The 25,110-nt window shown below is 44.9% G+C and overlaps 1 protein-coding gene across 1 annotated transcript in view; it reads right to left on the bottom strand.

Annotated features, from left to right (window-relative positions):
• The window catches only part of Dock1 (dedicator of cytokinesis 1), a 453,773-nt gene extending 433,015 nt beyond the window's left edge, over positions 1–20,758 (bottom strand). The window contains exons 1-8 of the mRNA XM_036177592.1: positions 20,730–20,758; positions 20,209–20,225; positions 19,543–19,626; positions 13,851–13,891; positions 10,385–10,440; positions 6,575–6,671; positions 3,510–3,658; positions 56–191 (exon numbers count right to left, since the gene is read on the bottom strand). Coding sequence (XP_036033485.1) covers positions 56–191; positions 3,510–3,658; positions 6,575–6,671; positions 10,385–10,440; positions 13,851–13,891; positions 19,543–19,626; positions 20,209–20,225; positions 20,730–20,758 — 609 coding nt within the window. The remainder of the gene's footprint in view (positions 1–55; positions 192–3,509; positions 3,659–6,574; positions 6,672–10,384; positions 10,441–13,850; positions 13,892–19,542; positions 19,627–20,208; positions 20,226–20,729) is intronic.
• Positions 20,759–25,110: the final 4,352 nt, after the last annotated feature.

The following is a 25,110-nucleotide window of genomic DNA, read 5'->3' as shown; positions in this document are numbered from 1 at the left end:
AGTTGCCAAGAAACACAATCCCCATGCAAAGCACACGTTGAAGACACGAACTCACCTTCTCTTCTTGCAGCCGTTCTTCCACTTGTTTAGAAGCTACTTCGTGTGCTCGGAAGAGACTGATGGTGCTAGTCAGTTCTGGATCCAAAATGTTCCCATCTTCATCCCTCACCACCAGGTCCAAGTCAAGAATTCTAGAATACCAAGAGTCCAGAGTGGAGAGAAGATGAACCAAGGAAGTGAATCCCCTAGCACAATGTCAGCCCCAGCTGCTGAGCCCATGAAAATGCCTCAGAGACTGGGGATCATCCACAAATATCAGGAAATGTTATTCTGTGGCCCTGCTTTCTGTAACTCAAAAGGGGTCACAATGGGGGAATGAGAATTACTCAGAGTTGCCTTCCTTTTCAATAAAACCTTCACCTTCCAATCAGAACTCACAGATCTTCAAAGCACAAGTCAAGTGTGCGTGACTAATAGCTGTGAAAGGTGTGGTCAGTTAGCACTCATTACTGCACTCTGAACACGCATACCTTGCACGGGCACATGAGGGCAGGAAGCCTATCAAGGTCTCACTAGCTATCTCTATAACACACCTCACTAACAAAGCAAAACCTCTCAAATCTGACCAACTCCTCCCAGCCCTGACCCTGCTCTAAAAGTCAATACCAATACAACATAGTCAGTAGTACTGTGTGAATGAGGTCAGTGATATATGGGTGGAGTCAGCTCTGATATGGGTGAGGTCAATGTTTGGTCAGCACTGTGTGGGCATGGTCAATGCTAAGTGGGTGGTATGGGTCAATTACTAGAGGCCCAACAGGCCATACTGGGTGAGGCCCCCTCAAGGAAGATAGAGATCAAGCCCGTTTGATGGAGGAATGTCTTTTTGGATGTTGTGAAAATATGTTGCTCTGATTGGTTGATAAATAAAGAAAGCTGTTTGGCCAAAGGCAAGGCAGAATAGGGTTAGGCAGGACATTCTAACTAGAGAGAAGGAAGGAGAAAGACAGAGAGCTGAGGAGATGCTGCCAGTAGCCACCATGAGAAGCAAGATGTAAAAATACCGGTAAGCCACAAGCCACGTGGCAAAGTATAGATTTATAGAAATGAGTTAATTTAAGATGTAAGATCTAGCTAGCAAAAAGCCTGAGCCAATAGGCCATACATACAGTTCATAATTAATATAAGCCTCTGTGTGTTCATTTGGGTCTGAGTGGCTGTGGGACTGCAAGGACCCAGGAGTAGGGTGGGACACAGGAGAAAACTTCCAGCTACACCCTTTGCCAGTTTACCATGGGTACCATGTGATGTCATTATCACCTCAGTCCAGACAGAAAACCTGGTCAGACCCACTTCAAATAAAGGAAACTGAAGTGCAGTGAAACTAGTTATTTGACTGAGACCAAATATCTAAAGAATAAGGAAGATGGCATGGACATGTTCTTGCCTCACCACCACCACCATATAAGGTAGCTGGTCACATCAACCAGTGTGCATTGGTCTCTGCAATTAATACATAGCTAGTTCTGTTGAGGAGTGTTGGTCTAACCATAACAAAGTTAGGGACTAGTCCCAGTAGGATGGCAAAGGGTCTAAAGAAGAGGCTGGACATCTCCCCCATGAAATCAGTGTGTGCATGTCTCTGTATCTCTGTGTGTGTCTGGATGTGCATGCAGGTTTCTATGGGTAAGTGTGGCTGTGGACCTGTCTGGGTATATCTGAGTGTAGGTATGTGCATGTTTGTCTCCGTGTGTGTGTGTGTGTGTGTGTGTGTGTGTGTGTGTGTGTGTGTGTGTCTGTCTGTCTGTCTGTCTGTCTGTCATGGCCATCTTTGTTGAGAAACAGACCATGACCTTGACCACATTTTCCAGAGTTCCCATGACACTCTGCCACCCCACACCCGCTCAGGTTAAAGGAAAAAGTAGGAATGCATAAGTGATAATGATGAGAACAACAAATTGCTCCCTGAGAGACCAGACCACCCTAAACTCATACATCCTCCACTTTTATTGTATTTGTATTATTATTATTATTATTATTATTATTATTATTATTATTATTACGACTTCAGTTTCTAAAGGAGGAAATAGGAAGATCAGTAGAGAGCATCGCTCTTTAGAGGAATACTGGCCTGCAGTCCTCAGGCAAACTTGTCTTAATAAGGTTGTATTTCCTATCAAAGCAGTAAATTACATTTGGAAACACTTTCTGTCTTAACAAGATTGTTTCACAGTGTAATGTACTTAGGTTGTTTCCTACAGCCAGATGAAGCAGGTGGTCTCTGAACCTGACTTCAAAAACAGCCTTCTCCAATAGAAAATTAAATCAGAGTTCCAAAGGTTTGCTTTTGTAAGCAAGGGGTCTTGTAATGGGTTTCATTGAAACAGTATCTAATATCCTATACCTGGAATCTCTGGCCTTGGAGGTGAAAATAAAAAAATAAAGTCACACATAATGGGACATTAGGAAACTTTCACACATGGGAAGGCGGGGAGGGGGTACCAGAAAACAAAATTATGCAATATTTCAGTTATTACAGAAAGGTCCCATATTCACTTCAGGATCCTCTGAGCTGATAGGCAAGAGGCAAGCCCTGCTCTCACCTCCACATTCTCAGGTGTAGAAATGGGGAAGGGTGTAGACTATACACCCTTAAGTTGTCCACTGCTGGAACAGCAGTCTGACTGAACACTATCTATCTAGCACCAGACAGCAGAACTCAGAATCCCAGGAGTGGGTCCCCACATTCAAATAGTGAAAACTCCCCAAGCGATTCTGAGGTGAAGAGACATAGGGAAACGCAGGACCTGGTCACTTTTAAGGCTTCTTGTAGCTCTGACATCATATAAACAAGCAAACAGGTACCAGGTGGGAAAGGCCATGGCCTCATCAGAACTAGGACCAAAACAGTCATGTTCCTGGCAGGTAACAACAGAGCATGCTCTCCTCAGGAGTGAGTGAGCCATCCCTCAAGACACTCAAGTAAACCAGGTTGAACGCTTCCCCTAAATGGAAACATTTCCAAAACAAGATGTGTAATTGATCTCAACAGCAACTTAAGAGAGCTGTGCTTCTTTCTGTCTGTGAGATCAAGCCCGTCAACTCTAGGGACAAGTTCCATGGTGACTCATAACATCTAGTCTGGCATTCAGACCAAGGGAGCCACAGGAAATCATCTAGGACTCACTACCACCCATCTATACTCAATATCAAATGCTGTGAGTGGAAAGTAAGAGTGTACTGAAGCTCACAACAGGGGTGAGACCAAACAGCAAAAGCGACGGCTACCCCAAGCCCATTTCCAGCTCTACCACTTACACAACAAAGACCTGGAAGCAAAGGTTTCAAGGGTGGCTGAGTGAACCAGATTAGAATGTAAGCCACTCCATTACTTGGATATTAGAAATTTGGTTTTATGATAAAACATAAATGAGACAACCTCCTGGCTTAGGGCTATGCTGTTACATTGGACAATTTAAGCATGAAATCATCTTTTTAAATAAACAAACCTGTTTCCATAATCAATTTTGGCTGTGACCTTCTTCTTCAGCTCTTTGAGCTCATCCTGGGGCAGAGTTCCAGAAAGAATTTGTGACCGCCACTCAATAAGGTCATAGATCATGTGTCGCACACTTCGAAACATCTCCCTATTATCTTGCTATAGAGGGGAGAGAAAAGGCAAATGTAAAGATTCGGATTTAAATAGAAAAACACAGTGGAGATCCTATCAAATGGGTAGTTCTTCAAACACAAAGAAAGAATACACAGTGCTTCCCGGGAATCAGTGACTGTCAAATGAAAAGCAGAGAATCACATCAAATAGAACACATTCTATAGGATTTGGTTCCTATGAGACACTGAAAGAATAAGAAGTAACACACCTCCCCAGTCTGCATCCTACATTACCAAGTATAGAACACACAGCAAGAACGGGACCTTGAGCCTCAGCATGGCCCAGAACTCCCAGCATCATCCTGTACACGGTCAATGTTTGAAGGTGTGTCTATGCAGCCAAGGACTCCTGTGAATGTGGTCTAACACAAAACTATTAACTCACTTAAAACATAAGGGGATTCGTTTTTTTCTAACCTCATTGCTCCATTGTGGAGCATGAAACTTGTAGTTAACAAAGACTAGCATGTCATAATGTCAAGAAGTTGGGCATGCCTGGAAACACTGATTATCCTACTCTCTATGACTGTGCTACCCCACTGCTCACCTGGAGATGATCTTCAAAATACCCTGTGCCTGGGACCCAAAACCATGCTGTCAGCTGACACATAGGCCATCCTGTACCAGCCTTCCCTGGGACACTGTGGCCCTGACAACACATAGCGGCAGCAAGTATCCATCCAGGAATATTCTTGTTGCTTCTACATCAAAAGACAACTGGCCCTTCTCACCTTGTGTGTACTGGATTTGTGGTCCAAAAAATTAAACCAGTAGGTCTGCAATTGTTAGTATAACTCAACAAGGAGACTAAGGATGTCTGTGATGTTCTGCCTCTGAGCATCAAAGTAGGGCTTAATAATTATATTTAAGCCTCATGATTCCGTCAAAAGTAAAAAAGTGGAATTGAATTTCTGTTTTAAAAAATGAGTGCCACTCTACATTGTCTGAACCACTCCCTATCTCCTATTTGAAAACCATTTGAAACTCCTCTCTCTAGAAGTTTCTAAAACAGCCCTACCACCTACCCAACACATAGCACTGTGACAAATTATTTTATATTCAATGAGCTATATTGTTATATTATCGTGTGTGTGAGTGTGTGTGTGAGAGAGAGAGAGAGACGTGTGCAGAGAGGATAGTAGGGGGTGTTTGACCCCCTGGAACTGCAGTTATGAGCTGCCTGACCCAAGTGTTGGGAATCAAACTCTGGTCCTCTAAAAAGTGTTCTTAGCTGTTGAGCCATCTCTCCGCTGTTTTTACAATGTCACTCTAATTCTATTTCCTTCCTTTAGTTTCCTTTGTTTTTCTTTGTTGTTGTTGAGACAGGGTCTCATGTAGCCCTAGGCTAGCCTCATTCTTAAACTTTTTTTTCCAATTATTCAACAGATATTTATTGAGATCTGAAAATACGCCAAGAACTACAGAAAGTGGAACATAGCAGAAACTTCAGCCATGAACGCTTCATCTCTCTGCCTCCACCTCTACCTTCCAATGCATGCCAACAGGCCAGATTCCTAATTTTGAGTCTTTACATGAAAGCTAAAAGAGGTCCAAATTAAGGATTTACTGCAAAACATGTTTCTTTTCATCTCACTAACCCCCTACCCATCTCTCTAATAATGTATAAAATGCATACGTGTTTTGCTGACAAGTCTACAGCCAGAGAGGAACTAAAAGAATCATCTAAATACTTAGAGCCACCTTTGACTTGGCTTTTTACTTAGAGCCACCTTTGACTTGGCTTTTTACTTAGAGCCACCTTTGACTTGGCTTTGTACAATCTAACAATATAAACCTGTCTGAGGTGAATCTGCAATTTGTGGAAGGAACCAGGTGATGGTTCAGGGTGCTGACTCCTCAACACAGACCAATGCTGTCCACTCGTGGATTAGTCCACAGCAACTCCTGTTTGTTGTGTGATCATATTTTTGTTTAAAAATTGCTAAGTTGAACATGAAATACTGACTATGAAATTGCTCAGATTTACACAAAACATTCATGGCTAACTTCACGCTTTTAGGTTTGTGAGTACGTTTGATGAACAATTACCACAAGTGCTTATTACTGTGCATTTATAGGAAACCACTGTATAATCAAAAACAAGCCTGCCCAGCGAACAGCTGTGGAGACTTTAGGAAGTTTTCTATGTTCCCGAGAAATTAACGCACTGACTTCCTCCAGGGCCCTTGCTCGGTGATAATAACATTAGCATATGAGAAATCAACACTCTGAATAGAAATACAGGCTTAACAAAAGGTAATCTTCTGCAAATATGGATTTATGTGCAAAGAAATGCCCCGAGGGAAAATGAAATGGAAGATGTCAGAGCTCCGACATCTCTGCGTTAATAAGAACTGGACAACTGCACGCAGAGCCAGAATTTGAAATGTCCCCCGCCTCACCTCGGACACGATACATCAAGACTATCATAGTCCTCAGACCATAAGGCCCATCACTTACAGGTAGTCAGTGACAAAAATACAATAATCAATAGTAATTCTCTACTAAGTCTTCAAAACCAAGTGAATTCTGTGCAAAAGTAGATTTTAATTTCCATGATCAAAATATACACTCAGAGGTGACATCAACTGGTCCCCTCCTTCAAAGGCCTGACAACGCTATATAACACAAAGCAAGAGGGATCTAAGACCAACTTCTGTTTTACTTCAGTTTACTCAATACCGGTGAGCAAACTGCATCCCAATACAACAACAAAGGCCACAGGGTCCCCAAGAGTTGCCAGAACAAGGATCATATTGCTTGCTCTGCCCTTGAGAAGCAAGACCCTACCTCAGAGGCTTTCCTCTCCAGGTTCCCAGGGAGGGAAAACTATGTGTTGGTACAAGGACCAGAAACACCATTCTCTATTTTTAAGGTTTAAAGGAGAATCCCATTTTCTTACCACGTAAAGTTGTCTCCAGATGGTGGACCACTCTCGAAGCGTTGTGGTGACTTCCTGTATGAGGGGGAGGTCCCCCGGGATGACGGTTTCATGTTGCCTGGGATGAAAGAGGACAGAATAACTGATTCTGTGGCTTTATTGAGAGCTGTACCTGACTGAGTCCCTGCAGGAGCTGGAGAGCTCAGTGGTTAAGCAAATAGAGAAATTATACAAACACAATTATGCTCACATGTGTGAAGGGACACCACCTATGAATGACAAGTTCTTTGTACAGAACATGGGGATGTCTACATGTTGCCCTGCCTGTAAGCTTGTGTGGTGGGGTAAGATGAAGAAGAGAAAGATTAGCCATCAAAAGTCTTCAGAATGCCAAGGCCTGAGCAGTGGAAAGTATATTCAGAATATGTGTACACCCATCTATATCAGAATGTCATAAACCACACCTAGTAGGTATGCGCCATTAAAATGCAGGTTTGAAGTTAAGATTATTTTTATATTTCAGTCAGGTATAAAAATCATTATATGATGATGCAGGGAGCAATTATCCTTGCTGAAATGTGAATAAGATTACAGCTTCCAAGTGTTCTCGAAGACTCTATCCAGTCATGCCCATGACTACTCACTGACCTTTTCCTTCTACCCCAAAAGACTTAGCCTTTAACTTGGCTTTAACTCTTTATCAATATATGCATTACTTTGTGGTACTTATTTCCCTGGTTTTTAAAAAATCACATCAGTCATCTGTGGCAGACAAGGTCAGGAAGGCACAGACAACAACGTCTGCTTTATTAGCTATGGGCAAAACCATTGGATGGAGAGAAGGAGTCCCAGCTGAGCATTTAAAGTGTGAGGGAGTCACAAGGCCATGAAAGAAGAGGATCAGGATGGTACCAACATCCTGCCCATCCACTGCGAGAACACAGGATGGAGAGGCAGAGCCCAGGCTGTGTGCATCAGTGCGTGTGAAGGGGACGCATGCTGTAGAAAGGACACATCATTAAACAGAGAGAATGAATCCAAGAGTTGTGCTGTCCAGCATGTTGACTGGTGTCACTAAGGACACACTATAAACTTAAACATGGCCAGAAGCACGGACTTCAAGTGTTCTCACCACAGATGAGTATGACCAGAGGCAGTCTCTCATAATTACGTGTGTGAACTAACCCGGACTGCGACTCTACAATGTACAGGTGCTGCAGAATACTACTACATGAGGTACCATAAATGCACACCATTATTTTTTAAAGATCTTTAACAGAGTAAATGGGGTAGAGAAGGCACTGAGTCAGAAACAGTGACTCTGGTTTTCTAGGGAGGGGGTAGTGGTTGGGGAGGTGAGATAGGGTGACATGTAACCCATGTAGCCATGACATGAACTCCTGACCCTCCTGCCTTTACCTCCCAATTAGGATTTGGGATTACAGGCATGTGACACCACTCCTGACTGGAGATTCTTAAGTCACTAACCTCTGCCCAAGTGAACCACAGGTCCAAAAAAGATCATGGTTAGAAGCCCAGATTCTAGCAATGCCTACAAGGAGAGACCTGTTCAAAGTGCAAGATTCTAGCAATGCCTACAAGGAGAGACCCGTTCAAAGTGCAAGAGAAATAGACCATGTCACAGGGAGGAGCCCAATGTCCCAGCCCTGCAGTAGTGTGTGAGGGGGCAGACGAGGAAGGATGTAAGGGCCTCAGTGCCCACAGGGGCTTCACAGCAAATAGTGACCAATAGTAGCCATTGCTGTAGGTAACTCTGTGTCAGCAGAGAGGAGGGGACAAAATGGGAATTGCTTTGTTATGACAAAATATAAAAAGAACATTATTATAGCCACAGGCATGAAACACACAGGAAGGGAGGGATGGTGGCCAGGGTTCTGAAAGAAGAGAGAGGGCCAGACAAGAGAGAAGACATGGAAAAAGAGGGCACAAAAGAAAAAAAAAAAGTCATGGGAAAAAGAGCAGGTAATATAGACAGATTGTGTGTGTGTGTGTGTGTGTGTGTGTGTGTGTGTGTGTGTGAGAGAGAGAGAGAGAGAGAGAGACAGAGACAGAGACAGAGAGAGAGAGAGAGAGAGAGAGAGAGAGAGAGAGAGAGATGGGGGGATAGAGTATAAATGAATACAATATGATCATAATCTGAGAATAGGCAGGTGGAATGAGGGGAAGGAGTGGTCAAGTCGGTACTGGACAAGAGGAAGGACCAGCAGAAAAGAGAGCACATGTCTGCAAGGAGCCAGAGATAGTGGTCACCTGTCAGGTCCTCCAGCAGAAGAACTTTACAGAGGGAACAACTAGGCAGGCAGCTACAGATACAGGAGTAAAGGTCAGAGCCTACAAAGAAGTGTGGGGAACAAAGGCTGACAGCCAAAAGCATCATCAGGACATCTGTACACTGTTCATCTCACACTGTTCTTGGTGCTCATCACACTGAAACCTGATCCCAGAAGACCAGCAGGTCTTCTTGTGTGCCTGCTGGCAGAATCCAGGTAATTCCACATTTCCCTAATGGTATGCAGCTGAATATATATATATATATATTTCAAATGCTTTTGAAAAATCACTACTCCTATACATCCAACTTATATAAGGATTCTGACCCTGGCAGGGAGAAGTACATTAAATGTCCACTTCAGTTATTTCCGTCATAAGGTAAAACTTTCTCAACTTTCTTTTTAGAATTTTGCATACAAAACATTTTATCTGTCTGAACAAATGCCATCTTGCAGGTCAGCACCATCCATGCCTCTAAATTACTCCCTTTGCTCTAATTATGCGCCGGGGAAGTGCAGGAACCCAAGCCATCCTTTTCATATGTTAAAAGTACAGTGCTCAGAAAGGCAATTTTGTAATCAGCCAAAGAGATGTCATTATGCAGTAATCATATGATTAGTAATTTTATAATTTACATATTTAACGGAGTGTGAAGATGAAGCAGAGACCAAAAAAGAAAACATTTGAATGTTGTCTCCCCCAGTTCACACCTGGCATGGATGGGTTCCTGTTCTAGGAATGTCCTTTTAAGGACCTTACCCATCAGTCTAATGACCTCCAGGAGTTAGACACCTCAATTAGCTGACACTTGAATTCACACGGGTCCCAACTTAACAACCTCTCATACCCCCTCAACTCTGTGTCACATCCTAAGATTTCCAGGAAAAAGAGACTCAGCTAAGCATCCAGGATGGCCACTGCCAAACAGGGTAGCTCATAAAGGAGGCCATCACTTCCCCTAATAGATCTCAGCTTCAAAGAGATGACCACAGCTAAGGCACTGACCTTGGACTCTTTAATGGATCAAAAACCAATGTGACTGAATCTCAACTTCCTTTATTCTCCTAAACTATCATGATCAAACATGGCTATTATCTTTTTTTTTCCCAGAGCTGACGACCAAACCCAGGGCCTTAACACTCTACCACTGAGCTAAATCCCCAACCACGGCTATTATCTTTTATAATGAGTTATTTCTACTATCTTAAAATACACACACACATACACACACACACACACACACACACACACACACACACACACACACACACACACACACGGCAGGGGGCTATGTGTACATGAATACAAATGCCCTTTCTGGAGTTACAGGTAGAGTTACAAGTAGTTGTGAGCCACCAGACTACCAGACATGGGTACTGGAAACCAAACTGGAGTCCTCTGCAAAAATAGTCCCTGCTCTTAACCAATGAGCCAGCTCTCCAGCCTCATTTAAACCCTGCATTTTAGCCTACCACATATTTGGTAGCAATACCGTATCAATCATTTTAAACTTCATTTAAATATCAAGACAAGACTCACCCTTTTCCTTCAACGATCGCTTCCTTAAGATGGATATATGAAGCAGGAAATATACCCTTTGAAAGGGAAAGAAAGAGTTTTTATTATCAATGTGAACACTGATTGCAAATCAAACAATAGCCCTAAAACTCGAGGGTACAGGGGGTTGGTTCACCATTAATTTTGCAAGTGTAAGCATCACATACAACACAACGAAGAAAACACGAGGCACAGAAGAGAATGTCCCAATCAGCTTGTATTTCAGACTGTGCAGATGTCTTCGCAGAAAACAGAGACAACTGTTTGCAAAGCAACAGTCTTACAAAGGCCCAGGAAAATATTCTCCTCCATAGGTTACCCCTCCTCTCCACCACTGACCTTGGCCCTGGCACACCCAACAAGTCTGCTGCTAGAAACCAATTCTCATGATGGGCTCTGACAGAATTCCCCTTACAAATGACAAGACTGTCCTCAAAAGTTTGTTTAAACCACTGATTGCCACTTGTCCACTGAACACTGAGTGACAGCCATGGGGCCTTCCTGATCAGTCTCCATCTGGGATGGACGATGGTAAAGGCCAGAAGATGGGATGAAATCCAACCCATCTGCAGAAATATTGGGAAAACATGCTAGATTATATTTCTAACCATCCTCTGACTCTCCCATGTGCAGTATAAACACATGCGTATGTACAGACACGTGGCCCAGCAGAGCCATGCTCAAAGGAGCTGATCCCTTGAGAAGAAGTTCAGCATCAGACATGGTTTGCAAAATGCCAGGAGTTTATCAAAAGCTGGTTCATAGGGTCCAGGGCAGCACAAACCAGTGAATCCCAGAGGCTTGGGGCAGCACAAGTCAGAGACCACTAGTGCACACAGCAGAAACTCAATAACTCCTGGTGCTTCAAGATATCTATTATAAGCCTTTAATCCCAGCACTCAGGACGCAGAGGCAGGCACATCTCTGTGAGTTGGAGGCTAGCCTGGTCAGCAAAATGAGTTCCAGGAAAGGCTCAAAAGCTACACAGAGAAACCCTGTCTCGAAAAACAAAAACAAAAACAAACAAACAAGAACAAAAAAAAGATATGTATTATGGGAAGAGGAACTTCCGATTGCATTCCCCAGACATCTGCTGAGAAGGGTCTATACTGGACATCCAGAAAGCAAGCTGTGAATCATGCTTGGAAAGAAATGGGGCTCAAAGAGGGCTGAATGTAGCTAGCAGGTACTGCTGACCTCTGCTTCTCCTGTCCACCAGCAAAGTGAGCAGATTTCACACAAAGAAATACTATTACATCAAGGGAAAAAGTGGAGGGGTGGGGGAGTCAAGGCTAAGCCATCAAGAGGTCCAGGATATTCAATCAAGGACCCAGGTGCCAAGATACTTTTCATATCTCAGAATGGCATGCGGGTACACACGGAGCACGTACTTTCTCTGCAATGCCAATAGGTGTGGCTATGGATGGGGGTAAGACAACACACAAGCCACCCTAGCCCTGCCAGGTCCACAGACAGAAATCCCTCAGTCTCAGCACTCAACATCAGGAAGCCCAAGGAGAGATTATGTGACATGTCTACAGATTTGAAATGAGCAACTGCCCAGCCCAACTTCTGTAAATATCTAGACAGATGATGCTCGTGCAGGGCTCTTGCCCAAGACACCTAAGAGCCTTGCTTCTCTCCCTTTGCTTGGAGGCAGCTCACAAAGATGCAAGCAAACTACAGCCTCTGCAAGGCTTTGATTCCCCCATCCACCAATGGGGATCTCCAGCAGAAAACAACCTCACCCTTTTGCAGTATTAGGGCATCATGAGGTAGAAGGCCTGGGTAGCCTAGGGCCAGGCAGAAAATTCTGAGGTCCCAAAGCACTAGAAGAATGGGAGAGAGAGCCCAAGACAGGGATGGGAAGGTCAGACAACTAAGCACCAAGGAAACTCAGTAGTCTTCCTGGGCATGTGTCATCATAGCAGTGCAGCTTTGTCCTATGTAATAAAAGAGTAGGGAGGGGAGTCAGTCCACAATCCTAACCACGGGGGTGGATGCCTGTGCACGGACATGAACGTGAATGTGCATATGGAGGTCCACTTCAGGTGCTGTTCCTCAGAAGCCATCCAACTTGCTTTTTTGAGATTAGGTCTCTCACTACTACCTGGAGCTCACCCATTAGACAACTCTGGGTAGCCAAGGAGCTCCAGATAAACTCCTGTCTCTGTCTTCCCAGTGCTTCAATTACAAGCATGTGCCACCACCTGATGTTAAGGCTTTTAACATTGATGCCAGCAACATGAACTCTGGTCCTCAGGGACAAGCACTTTTACCTCTGAGAAACCCTAATTCTTCTAGTCTCTTGCCTCTTGGAATCTTCAACCGTGGCTCCCCTAACCTGGACTCTTCCAAGTGAAATCCATAAAGGGATGGGCAGCTTCACAGCCTTCCTGAGGCTCTAGCCAGGCTGGCAAAGGCCAGCCCAGGCCTCTGAGGATGCAGAGCAGGGAAGCCCTGGCATGGACACCACTAGGCTTCCAAAGCTCTATTACAGAGCAGGAAGGCCCTGGCACGGACACCACTGGGCTTCCAAAGCCCTATTACAGACTCGAGATCACAACAGAGAGTCCAGTTGGATACAACAGTAATGAGAGGCCAATTCTGAGAAGCAAAATGAACCATCTGTCAAACACAATCAGATATTAAAACGTCCAAGTTAACATGGACAGACTAACCACAGCTTAGCATGGGCATTTCTGCAATACTATAGCATTACAGAGTAAGAGGAAAGAGCCATAATTAGGTTTTGTGAAGCTAAGAATGTCGAAGCCACACAGCCTTGTGGATGGGAGTACCCTCTGCAATGTCTGAGGAGTAATAGCATGTTTTTGTTTCAGATATTCATAGAATCACACATGCAAATTACCCTAGAAAACTGGGGTTTTTCAACTTGACTAACCCAGTCTGAAAACTGCCATAAGGCAAGAGGGAAATGGCCATGTGTGAGCTTCCAAACTTGTTAATTTATCCAAGATAATACGAAATTAAAAACTGTTCTCAGCATTTTAGTTTTCTGAAGTCATTACGCTCAGTTCATGGCTATACACAGTGGTTCAATGGGATACAAAGTTCTATCAGGAAAAAAGAATTCTCCCTTTCATGAGTAGAGGTCCATACCACATCACAGTTTAACAGTTCACTCCGGGAACTAACCACCTAGTGAAATGTCATTTGCTGTGACAGGGTCTCACTAGGTAGACCAGGCTAACCTAGTACTGAGGTTATACATATGCACCACCATTCCCAGATAAAACGGTGATGTCTATAGACATACATTATTCAGAAGAAGCCAACTCATGGTCGTTTTTTATCTCAGCCCACATATTTGTTAAAATTTCAAGAGGGGGATACGTAAGGAGCATTCTTAGATGCAAATAAGATGGAATTGATTTCCTCTCGTGGTTTGATTGATGATGAGACATGTTTAATGGAAAGGACTCACCTTCTTCGACTTTTTCCTTAAGGTGTAGCCTCTGTACCACCCTAAACAAACACAGAGTTGAGATGGTTAGTACCAAGATGCAGAAGAGCAAAGCAAAACCTTCAAGGTATGCACAAGTCACTGCGCTGTAGACCAGGGAAAGACAACAATTCTAATGCCTTAGAGAAGTCCCCCAGGGCATGCCTCACTCCCTGCACCACCCCACTTCTCTGCCTGCCTCATCAGTCCCCCGTAACAATCTGAAGTTAAGCCCTAAAGGAGGCCTTGTTCCCAGGAGGTTCCATGGGTATGCACTTCCCCATCCTTCCCTCTGTGGATCTGGCTCAAGATCTCTCCAAGTGCAACTTCCAGAATCTCAGATCATCAAAGGCTGCCCAACAGAAAACCTATTGAGAGCCTACTTCCTCCCTCTGCAAGGCTCTGTCTGCCCTGAGGCAGCCACAATCTTCACAAAGTACTTCTGTGGCAAAGACAGCTCTCCAGGAAGCACCAGGGCCAAGTACTCACAGACCCCTGTCCCCTTAGGGGTTGGTCCGCCTCCAACTTCCTATGCCCTCCATGTGGCAAGAGAAGGAAATTGAATATTTGGAAGGAAAGACCTTCAGAACTGTTCATTCATATCAAGTACTGAATGGTCCTCCACAGCAGACCAGACTACCCATGCTACCTCCCATCAAAATTAACTGCAAAAACTCATCCCTAAGGATGCCAAGAGGTCCATAGCCATGAACCCATCTCCCCACAATCCTGCCAGGTCAAGAAATCAGATAGATATTTTCTTACAAAGTGTGTAAGATTGGTCCAGGCCACTTTGCTTCCAGAAAGCAACTCACAAACTCAGACATCCCATAACTCTTTCCCACAGGAACAAACAGACCCTGCAGAACATCAGGAAGCATTTGGAGGTAAGCTGGGTAAATTCTGAGAGAGTCAACAACATGGGGTTTTATGCACTCTTAGGCACCAGGCCCCAGAGACTAAAGAGAGCCACAACAGCAAGCTGTCGGGGAAGGGACAGAATGATACCACATGGCAGCAGTTGGCCCCTCCAGCCTCTCAGAAAGTAGTCATGAAGAGAGTGCCTATGAACCAGAAGTGATGCTGTTGACTTAACAAAACCCCCAAGTGGTAATGAAACAGATATATTCAGACAGGGGACAAGAACTCCAGGAATCTTGGAAGAATTTGCTGAGGCCCAATTAGGGCCAAATGAACCCACTCTGCCCTTTCAGTGTGAGGACCGAACACATTGAGCAGGGATACAGCCTGTTCTAAACGTCAAACACCTGAATGTCCACACGACTAGGATGATCTCCAAATAGCCACTGTTAATTCAGAGGTTTCAACTAGACTAGCCTAGAGTCAGTGCCTACATGTTACAGCATTATAGACTCCAGGCAATGGGACTGTAATCTAGGAGTTATTCAAAGGCTGTACCACTCAGCCTAAAAGGACCATCCTCTCTACCACTGCTATGTCCTTCCCACACAAACAGCATTAGTATGCCCCTTTTTATCTGAAAATGACAAAGGTTTGATGTCCTAGAATATCAAAGAAAGATCACAGTTGGGGGGGGGGGGGGGGAGTCAGCAACCCTGTAGTTAGAGTTTTCCTTCCTGGCCCAGTCAGGACAAATCTCTCTTACCCGCCAGTCCCACAGTTGCTCAGACTCAACCAAGAAAGCACACAGAAACTTACATTGTTTAGAAACTGTATGGCTGTGGCAGGCTTCTTGTTATCTACTTCTTCTCTCTTAAATTAACCCATTTCTGTTAGTCTATACTTTGCCACATGGCTCGTGGCTTACCAGTGTCTTTACATGTTGCATTTCATGGCGGCGGCTAGCAGTGTCTCCCTCTAATCTTCTACTTCCCAGAATTCTCTTCTCTCTTGTCCTGCCTATACTTCCTGCCTGGCCACTGGCTAATTAGAACTTTATTTACACAGAGCAAAATCCATAGCACAACCCAATGTAAAAAAGGAGCAAACTAAGTAAATGGTGTATCAAAGAAACCCAAGAACCTACACATGTGTGAAGAGAACCCAAACTTACTACTAATCACTGAAGTGAAAAACTCAACAACCTCCTACCACTGACCCCCCTCCCAAAAAAAAGTGGAAATCAGAGGATTCAGGACATGGCAGCCAGGGCACAGAAAAGAGTGTAAACAGCAGCTGCTGGTGCACACATCAGAAACCACCACCACCACCCCAAAGAAACATGAACCCTATACCCAACGCCAGCAACCTGTCCTGTGCAAGCAGCCTGAAGACAGTTGTGCCCCTGCACAGCTGGCCAGACACAAGATGCTCCTGACAGCAAGAGCCTGGACATGAGAGTTGAGACCACCTGAGTCCCATTACTGTTAACAGAACATGAAGCAATGCTCACATGGCAGACAGGACTTAAGACTAAAGGGCCTCAGACAGACTAGCAAAACAGGAAGAGGAGCCAGAGAGACACAGGAGAGCTGCAACACACTCGTCTAACATGAAACATCCAGAACACGGGATGAGGACCCAGGCACAGGAAACGAGGTTTGTAGGGGGAAGGTTGTTTGTCTTGTTTGGAGGGGCTGAGCTCCGGAGGTCAGAGGAGGAATCTCTGACTTAGCATAGCTAGCTGGCAGTTTCTTTTGCAATGGGGTTTCTAAGCTAAGTGCTTCCCGGCATGTTCTGTACAAATTATTGCTTCATCAAGCAGGGCCCATTCACTTGTCGCCAGAACCTTCCTACGCACATCAATTACAGACACAGCCTCTGTTGAGGACCCACAAGGCGCCTAAGACAAGCAGGGCCAAGCCACTCCGAGTGTGAAGAGGAGGGTGTCATCATGAGAATTAAGGAATGTGACAAAATGGCTATGAGAGAAGGGGAAAAGGCTGGGCAAGAGATGCTTAGCGAGCAGGTAAAAAGCTTAAGAACTTCTCCCAAGCAGGGTGTACCGCTGGCCTCTGTGTATCAACCCATCCACACCAAGAAGAAACACCCACTGAAAAGACAGGCAAATAGTAGAAATACAGTCCTGGGCTCAGGGAGGCCACAGGCCAGCATAGGAAGTTGGCCATCCATTTTGGATGAAAATATATTGTTACCACTTTAAAAACTGAATGAATCGGGCTTTAGATGTGACAGCGACATCAAAAAGATAACTTCCTAACCTTTGCACAATGCCTCCAGCTTCCCCTGGAACAGCTTCCAGCACTGGGGAAACACAGCATCAGCACCGGATTCACTTCCTAAGCACCTGAGACTTTCATTCAAGTGTGATTAGTTGGCTCTCAACAATGGACATGACTTCAAGGTAAGAGCCTGCACTGAGTAGCCATTGAAAGGTCTGCCCACCTCCACAGTGACATGACTTGAAGGTGGGTACCTTTCTTGGCTGTATCAGGCCTGGCCAACCTTTGAACAATGCTGTTGTCTCCAGCATTCGTGCTGAGAGGTGTATTCAAGTTTTCACAATCAGGAAAAAAAAGAAAGAAAGAAAGAAAAGAAATGTCATAATGTTTTGGCTAAGTTTATGGTTTTATATTGGGCTGCACTTGTAACCATCTCCAGCTGCATGTGTGGTCTAAGGACTGCTGTTAGACACCCTCCACCTCCACAAGCCTCACAGAGCAATTAACCAGAACTTATAAATGTGGTCTTTGAACTGTGTGTAATGAAGAGCAATCATCTTGAAAGGACAAAGAGGAAGAGGAGGAGGAGGAGGAGCAATCCAGCCCTTCATGGGGCACAGGGAGACTGAGGGATCATTGAGATGTTCCAACTTTTGCAGCATCCTATATGATGATATGCCAGACCAGAAAGAAAAAAAAGTCAAAGTTGATAAACAGGGGTGAGGGCAGGGGCAAGGGAGTGGGGAGAAAGGTAGAAACAGAGCCAAACTCCAAGACATGCCATGAGTCAAAACCAGAGCACAGGCAGGCACAGAGAAGCATCACAAGCAGTGTCCTTCTTTAACGATGAAGTCACCCAGTTTCCAGAAGATGCAGTTAATGTATTTCTCAGACCAGAGTCTACCAAGAAGTTAGCTTTCCAGGAAGGGAAATGCATTTCATGTTTCAGGGTCTCTCATAAAGACTGTAGTGGATTCATGGGAACCAAGACTGGCCTGCAAATCAACCCCAGCTGAAGACTCATCGTGATGTCAGCCTGGGAGTGAAAACCACTAGCAGCAGAATTTGGGATATAACGAGGTCCACTGATGTGACTCAGGATGGCACTGCTGGAAGGGGACAGTCTCCTCCTGAAGTAAAGAATGACACCCACAGTCTCTACACACCCAGATACCCCCAGGAAATCATTAACAATTCAGGAGAGACACCACCACTCAGAGTGGATGACCCAGGAATTCCACATTCAAGTGACTGGGGGCAATTTAAAAAAAAAAAAAAAAAAAAATCGGAGAGAGCATTTCCCTACAGATCAGAAAAGTGTCTGAGACGAGATGCCTGATCCTTCACCTCGACTTAATTTCTCTCTCTGTTTCCTCGAAGCCACTGGCAATATGTACTGAAAGCAGATAAGGAAATCCAACTGTCAGCTGTCAAAAGTGAAAACAGGCAGACGGTGCCCATCACAGCCAGCCACTCATTCGCTTAAGGGCTCCTTTCTGCCAAGCTACAGCTGCTTCCAGGCATATGCCAATAAAGCCGGCTCCCCCAGCCCCACCCCAACACATTTTGAAGAGTAAACGGTGCAAATAGAATGGAGTTCTACATCTTCCTGCATCAGATGGAGAAATAAGGGCCAAGACATGGATTTTTAATAGGGTTCTGCGTCTCTGCCACATCTCTGAGGGATGTAGGATCCTGCCAGACCCTGCTGGCCTGGCTGGCGGGAGCGGAGCAGTTCACTCCTGTGCAAAGTGGAGTGTGAAGGCCTCTCTGGAAGTTCAATTTGTTGGTTACTATGAGATGTCTACAATTTCTTCTCTCACTTGTGAGACTTTCGCTGAACCTGATCTAAAAGCAATTTGGTTATTTAAATGTTCCTGTGGCTGAAACACAGCTTAAGAATCATCTTCTCAAGCAGAAAAGGGAACCAATGACACAAAAACACAGTCTGAACCACAGCAGAGCATCCACGGTGGCTCAGATGTGCAAGGCACTAACAAGGAAAGCCTATTGCAGAAACCAGGGGCACCAGAAAAGTCACAACAATTTCTTCCCTAAACCACATCCCACAGAGCTGGTGATCTGCTCACCCCAAATAAAATAGAGGTCACAAACAAGGGAAAGGGGCAACAAATAAGGCATAGCAATTCCAGTTTCCCCTGAGACATGCTGTTAACAAATTAAAGTGAAAACTTAAAAAAGCAAAAAACAACAACAAAAAAACCTGACAACTCAAAACACTCAACACACACATCAGATCAATGAACTAAAATACCCCAAATATGTTTCTCACCAAAGGGTCAGTTTCAGTCAAGGTTTACACATGTGTGCAAAATAATGAGCCAGCAAGAAGCATTTAGGGGTTAAAAATATAATGTTTAGTTTTAAGTTGATCTTAACAAAACCTCGTTTAATTTAACAAATAGCTGCCCTATCATCTTTGCCTGGAAAAGCACCTGCCTGGGTGGGAAGCATCCTGAGAATAGAGCACCCTCACAGGAAAAGGCTTTGCCCAAGTAGGCCCTGAAGCATCCCAACTCCCCGGACAAGAAACATCAGCCGATACTCACCTTCGTAAGTTTCTAGGATGTGCACAGTGTCTCCTATTTGTAGGGACAGTTCGTCTGCTCCCCTGGCATCATAGTTATAAAAGGCTGTGGAAGAAGAGGTGGGAAAGTGCATTAGCAGAGGGAGAAGTGATTGTTTTCAACATTATGATGTATTCAGTCTTGTTCTATATCCACTCTGACACCCTCACCCAGGCAGCCTTTCCTTCCAGACACAAACAGGAAGGGGCATGTCTTCAACATGGGAATGCTTAACTATTCCATATCCAAGCCACCCTTTTCTTAATTGTGGGCAGAGAACATGATTTTTAAGTGTGCCATTTGGTGGCTTTAGTTAGATTCACAATGCTGTGCAAACATTCCCCCGCTAATCTCTAAAATGCTTCCAAGGCTCCACGAAGAAACCCAGTATCCACCAAGCAGTAACCCCTGCCTTAGTTTGCTTTCTGTTGCTGTGATAACACTGACCAAAAGCAGTTTATGTAGGAGAGTGTCTATTTTAGTTACACATCGAAGGCCATCCCCGAGAGAAGCCAGAGCAGAAGCTCAAGGTGGGATCCTGAAGGCAGCAATTGAAACAGCAACCTAAAGAAGCACTGCTTACTGGATTGCTCCCATCCCCATCTTCAGCTACCTTTCTTACATAGCCTGCCTGCCTAGGGATGGTACCGCCTACAGTGGGGTTCCTAGGCAGGTAGGAGAGGACAGGGGATAGGCCCTCCCACATTAATAGCAATCAAGAAAATGCCCACAGACATACCCTCAAGCCATTTAGATGGAGGCTACTCCTCATCAGAGGTTCCCCTTTCCACGTGTGTCCCCAGCTGAGGCTAACTGTGACTGACGAGTTAGTACCACTTGGCCCGCAGTGAGTGTGGCTGACCCTGAAGTATTCATTGTATTGGGAGGTGATTTGCTTTTGCTGCACAGAACATTACGCTCAGCTTCTCAGTCCCTTCTAAGGAGTCAGAGCAAGGGCACTTGCACGGCTTCACAACATCTCAGGCATCAAAACCCACACATACCTAGAAAATTCCATTTTCTCAAGTATCCCCCCCCCCAAAATTCATAAAATGTAAGTGTCCCCAGCTGACAAAGTAGGTTGTTACCAGTTATTAAGTTTATTTAGCGTTTTATAGTGACTCTTTAGCAGTCGATAACTGCATCACGGAAAGCAGCCCAGAGCAGACCTTGAGCTTCTCCAGTGCAGCACCGCCATAGTCGTAAGCCTTTAGGAACCATAAATGCTTTTACCACCGCCATTAACAGCATCCCTTCTAGCATGCCTACTCAGAGATCCGCAAAAAACAAGTCAGACATCCTAAAAATGAAATAAAATGAACACATCGAGTGTAAATACATCTGGGCATGTGTGAACATGCAAGATGTACACACATAATTTTTTTCCTAGTGTTTCCCCTTAAAGAACCCTACCTACCCAGAAGCGGTGAAAAGCAGGGCAAGAGACTCATCGACAAAATCCAAAACCATAAATTTAACTTGGAAATGAGCCTACAGACCCACAATCTTATATATGAAGGACAACACAGCCCTATGAGTGAACATGTGGCCCCAAATCACCAGAATCAGGTTCACAGCACTGGCCCCAACCCTATATGGAAGTTAACACTGATGACTAAATAACCCAAAAGTTATAGTAAACTAAAACACCCAACAACAGAAGACTATCTGACAAGGGAATGTCATAGATCAAACAACAACCCTCGGAAGCCATCCGACTTCCCAGAACTCTCTGTGCATGTTCCCAAAGAGCCCACTGCAGCTGTGACCAAGCATAGAATCTTCAGATTGGGTTAATTCATAATCACATAATGGGTTCAAAGTTATCACAAAGACTCTTATGAGAAGGAGGCAGGAGGAACAGTCCAGAATGGAGGAGACAAGGTCCAAATGGTCCTATATGCTGATGTCATAGAGGACATGCTCCCCACAGCCTTTGTAGACCACGGACCCGTAGGGGCCTGGATTCTCAATCTTCAGATCACCAGGACTAGAAACCGTGATCAATGTGTGTTGTTTGAAGGCCCAAAATTTGTGGGATGTGTTTTAGCAGCAAACTGGCAGAAGAAAGAATGTGGGAAGCAGGTCAGAAAGCTAGTCTTGCAAACACGAAGTTCTGACCCCACATTTAAAAAAAAAAAAAAAAAAAAAAAAAAAAAAAAAAAAAAACCAGCTGGACCACCTGGGGAGGCGGAAACAGGAAAATCCCCAGGGCTTGCAGGCCAGGCAGTCTAGCCTACATGGCAAACTCCAGGTCACCAAGAAACCTGTCTCAAAAGACAAGGTGGATGCTAACTAAGGGGTGACCGCCCAAGTTGTCTTTGGGTCTCTATATGGAAGTGCACACATATACACATGCGTGTGCCAACACACAAAAAATATACAAAATGATTGAAAAGTGGTATTTTGCAATTAACTTATTCACTCCTGGAGGCAGCTAGACTGGTCTCCATTGCAGGAACATGAATCCAGATAAGCACATGCCTGCAGTTAAGTACAGAGGAGCAAAGCTACTTTTAAATAAGCCCCAATGTATTCATCTTAAGGCTACCCCTTCTTATGGCCAAACTTTCTTATTCCTTACAAAGAAAATCTCAGAAATAAAAAATTGGCTTATCATTCAAATCAACATAAATCATCACCTTTACAAAGCACCGTGACCTCTTGAAGGGCACAGAAAAGGCATCTAATGACATGTAAATCCAACTGTATGGGAGCAGCAGTCTGCTCTCACATGGAAAAACTCCAGTATAGCCCATCAACCCACTTAACAGATGGAAACACTGACTGGACATAATGGATCACTCCTTTCATCTCAACTACCCTAAAATTGGAGGATTACAAGGTCAAAGTCAGGGTGAATTCAAAGCCAGTCTGAATTACTCAGTGACTTGTCTCAAAATAAAAAGTAAAAAGAGAGGTGAGGACATAGCTCTGTGGTGGAGCAATGCCCACCAAATTCTAGGTCCTAGATTTAATCCCCAGTACTGAAAGGGAGAGAGGGAGGGAGGGAGGGAGGGAGGGAGGGAGGGAGGGAAGGAGGGAGGGAGGGAGAAGAAAGACAAACTGAGGTCTACAGCATGTTGGAGGCTCAGGGTGGCACAGTGAGCTGAAGGCAGCCCTAGAGACCCATGTGTTCCCTTCCAGACTGTCTCCCACCTAAATTATGTGTCCAACTCTCCACCACCTCCATGAGTCATAAATTCTTCTCTTGTCCCCACCACTGACACCACTGCACACTGCCCCTACCACCACTGACAGCACTGCACATTGCCCATAGCCTTTCTTCTGAGAGCAGCTACCCAGCACAGCATACCAAGCCCTGTGGGATGGATGCCACTTCAACCCCCACTGCCATCCGACTGCACCCCACTCATCCTTCTCCAGCTCCACCATCCCTCACACAACATGAGTTGTTCCTGCTACTGAGAAAAGTTCCTTCCCAGTACTTCACAGCAAGGGAAGTACGGGGAAGGAACTTCATAACCACTCATCTGCAAGGCCCACCCTTGACTATATCCTTGGCAACATCTAAGTGAATCATCAGAAGGTTCTGTGCATACCTAGAATGAGCTTTCTACTGAGCCCTCTCTAAACTGTGCCATCCCATGACCTTGCCAAATTGTCTTCCTCTGCGCCTCCCCATGACTCCTTACAGGAAGGAAACCTACAATAGCCTTGAAGGCCCTCAGCAGAAACCCTGACTGGAGCCAGTTCATCAAGTGCACCACCCGGGTGGTTTGCAGTAGCAGGAAAGGAAACTTTGATAGTTCTTTCCTCTTCAGCATGCTCTAGCCCAGATCCGTGAATCCAGTCCCTTGCAATTCTGTTGCAAGGATATATGCCCCAGCCAGCCCCACCTCATGGAGAGCCTCCTCATAGCATCCCAGGTGAAGGTTACCACCCCATCAGTTGACTCAGAGATCTGTCTGGGTCCCACACATCCTTGAAACATGACATCAGGATTTCAGGCAGCGGCTTAAAAGATAATTAAATTCTTTCTTCAAGTCAATTTGTGAAAATCAGTTGCTCTGTTTGTGAGCTCAGTTCCTTTATCTTGCCCTCAATGGAAAAAGTGTTCAAGAGCACACATGTTCTCAGAGCTTGTTCTGAGAGGATGGGGGCCAGCCAGACTCCTTCCCATATGTGCTCCCTTCGGGCCTACCTGCCACAGGGCCTATCCTCATCTTCCAGAGCACTGTGTGTTTGCACAGTCTGTGCTGGCAACCTCCACTCAGCTTTTCCAAAGCCCATGTTCATTCCTGCTCTGGACCACTCTGAGCTAGTTGGGGCTAGAAAGAGTTGAATCCCCAGGAAGCAATTAGCCACAGAGCCTAACCTCTAAGGGACAACCTTTTCCCACACTGGGCCATTCAGAAAAGACTGTGTAGAAAAAATGAGGAAGCACTAGACACTTCCTTTGAATTTGGCCTTAAAGGACAGGGACTGCAAGGGAAGAAAGTTAAACTCTAAGGTCATGGAGGACTCAGCAAGTATCACTAGCAATAATGCCAGTGGGGATTCAAGGCCGAGCCCCAAAGAAAGGGACAAACACATCAGTTCCCATAGGGGAGTTCCTAAACTGTCCCTTCAAAGGGAGATACTGCTGCATTTACTCCCAAGTCAAGCAGCTGGAGGAGGCCACAGGGCAAATATCTCAGTCAGGGCTAGAGCACCCAGTCATTTCTCCCCTTGACTGTGAGTTTCTCCAAGACCTAATTGTGACTTGCTGGGGCAAGTTTCTAATGCTCCTGGCACACAAGAAATACCAGGTAGGAGTATGGATGGAAGGATGCTACAAGACGGAGGAGGAATGGGAGGAAGGTGCTAGAGCCAGGCAGAAATAGTACTGTTCAAGGTGCTGTTTCTACAGTGTTTTAAAGAAAAAATGGAAACCGAACCAGTAAGCTGCCTAAGTAGGTAAAGGCACTTGCTGTGAGCTTGAAAAGTGGAGTCTGACCCCCAGAAGAGAGAGCTGACTATCTAAAGTTGTCCTCTGACCGCAGAATGAGTGTATGAGTGCACACCTATGCATACATACATACACACACCAATAATAATAACAAATTTTTAAAGACCCAAAATAAGGAAATAGGAATACATTTAACCAAGGAAGAAAAAGGCAGCTGCACTCTTAAAACTACAAGTTGCTGCAGAAAAAAATGAAGAGAGACGAGCAAATGGAAAGGTGTCCACGGTAAGACACCCATGGTACTGGAGAGGAGGATTACAAACTGTCAGCATGTCATCCAAAAGCAATCTACAGCTCAGTGTAGTTCTACTGAAACCCCTCAAACAGAAGCACCCATCATCCAGACTCCAGGGCGGCTGAGATGACATAGAAAGAGAAGAACAAAGCTGGGCCTCCCATGTTCCTGACTTCAAAGCCACAGCAGTAGTGTGATACAGGAGTGAGGGCTGGGGGGGGGGGGGGGGAGCCCTACGCCCAGGACAAGTGATTTCTACAAGACTTCAAGACCATCATATGGGAAGAGGTCAGATTCCAACAGATGGTAGTGGGAACAATTGGTACAGCAAGTGAAAAAACAT

This window comes from Onychomys torridus, chromosome 1 (assembly GCF_903995425.1).
Source record: "Onychomys torridus chromosome 1, mOncTor1.1, whole genome shotgun sequence".
Taxonomy (NCBI): Eukaryota; Metazoa; Chordata; class Mammalia; order Rodentia; family Cricetidae; genus Onychomys; species Onychomys torridus.
This window is presented reverse-complemented; position numbering and strand designations above follow the sequence as displayed.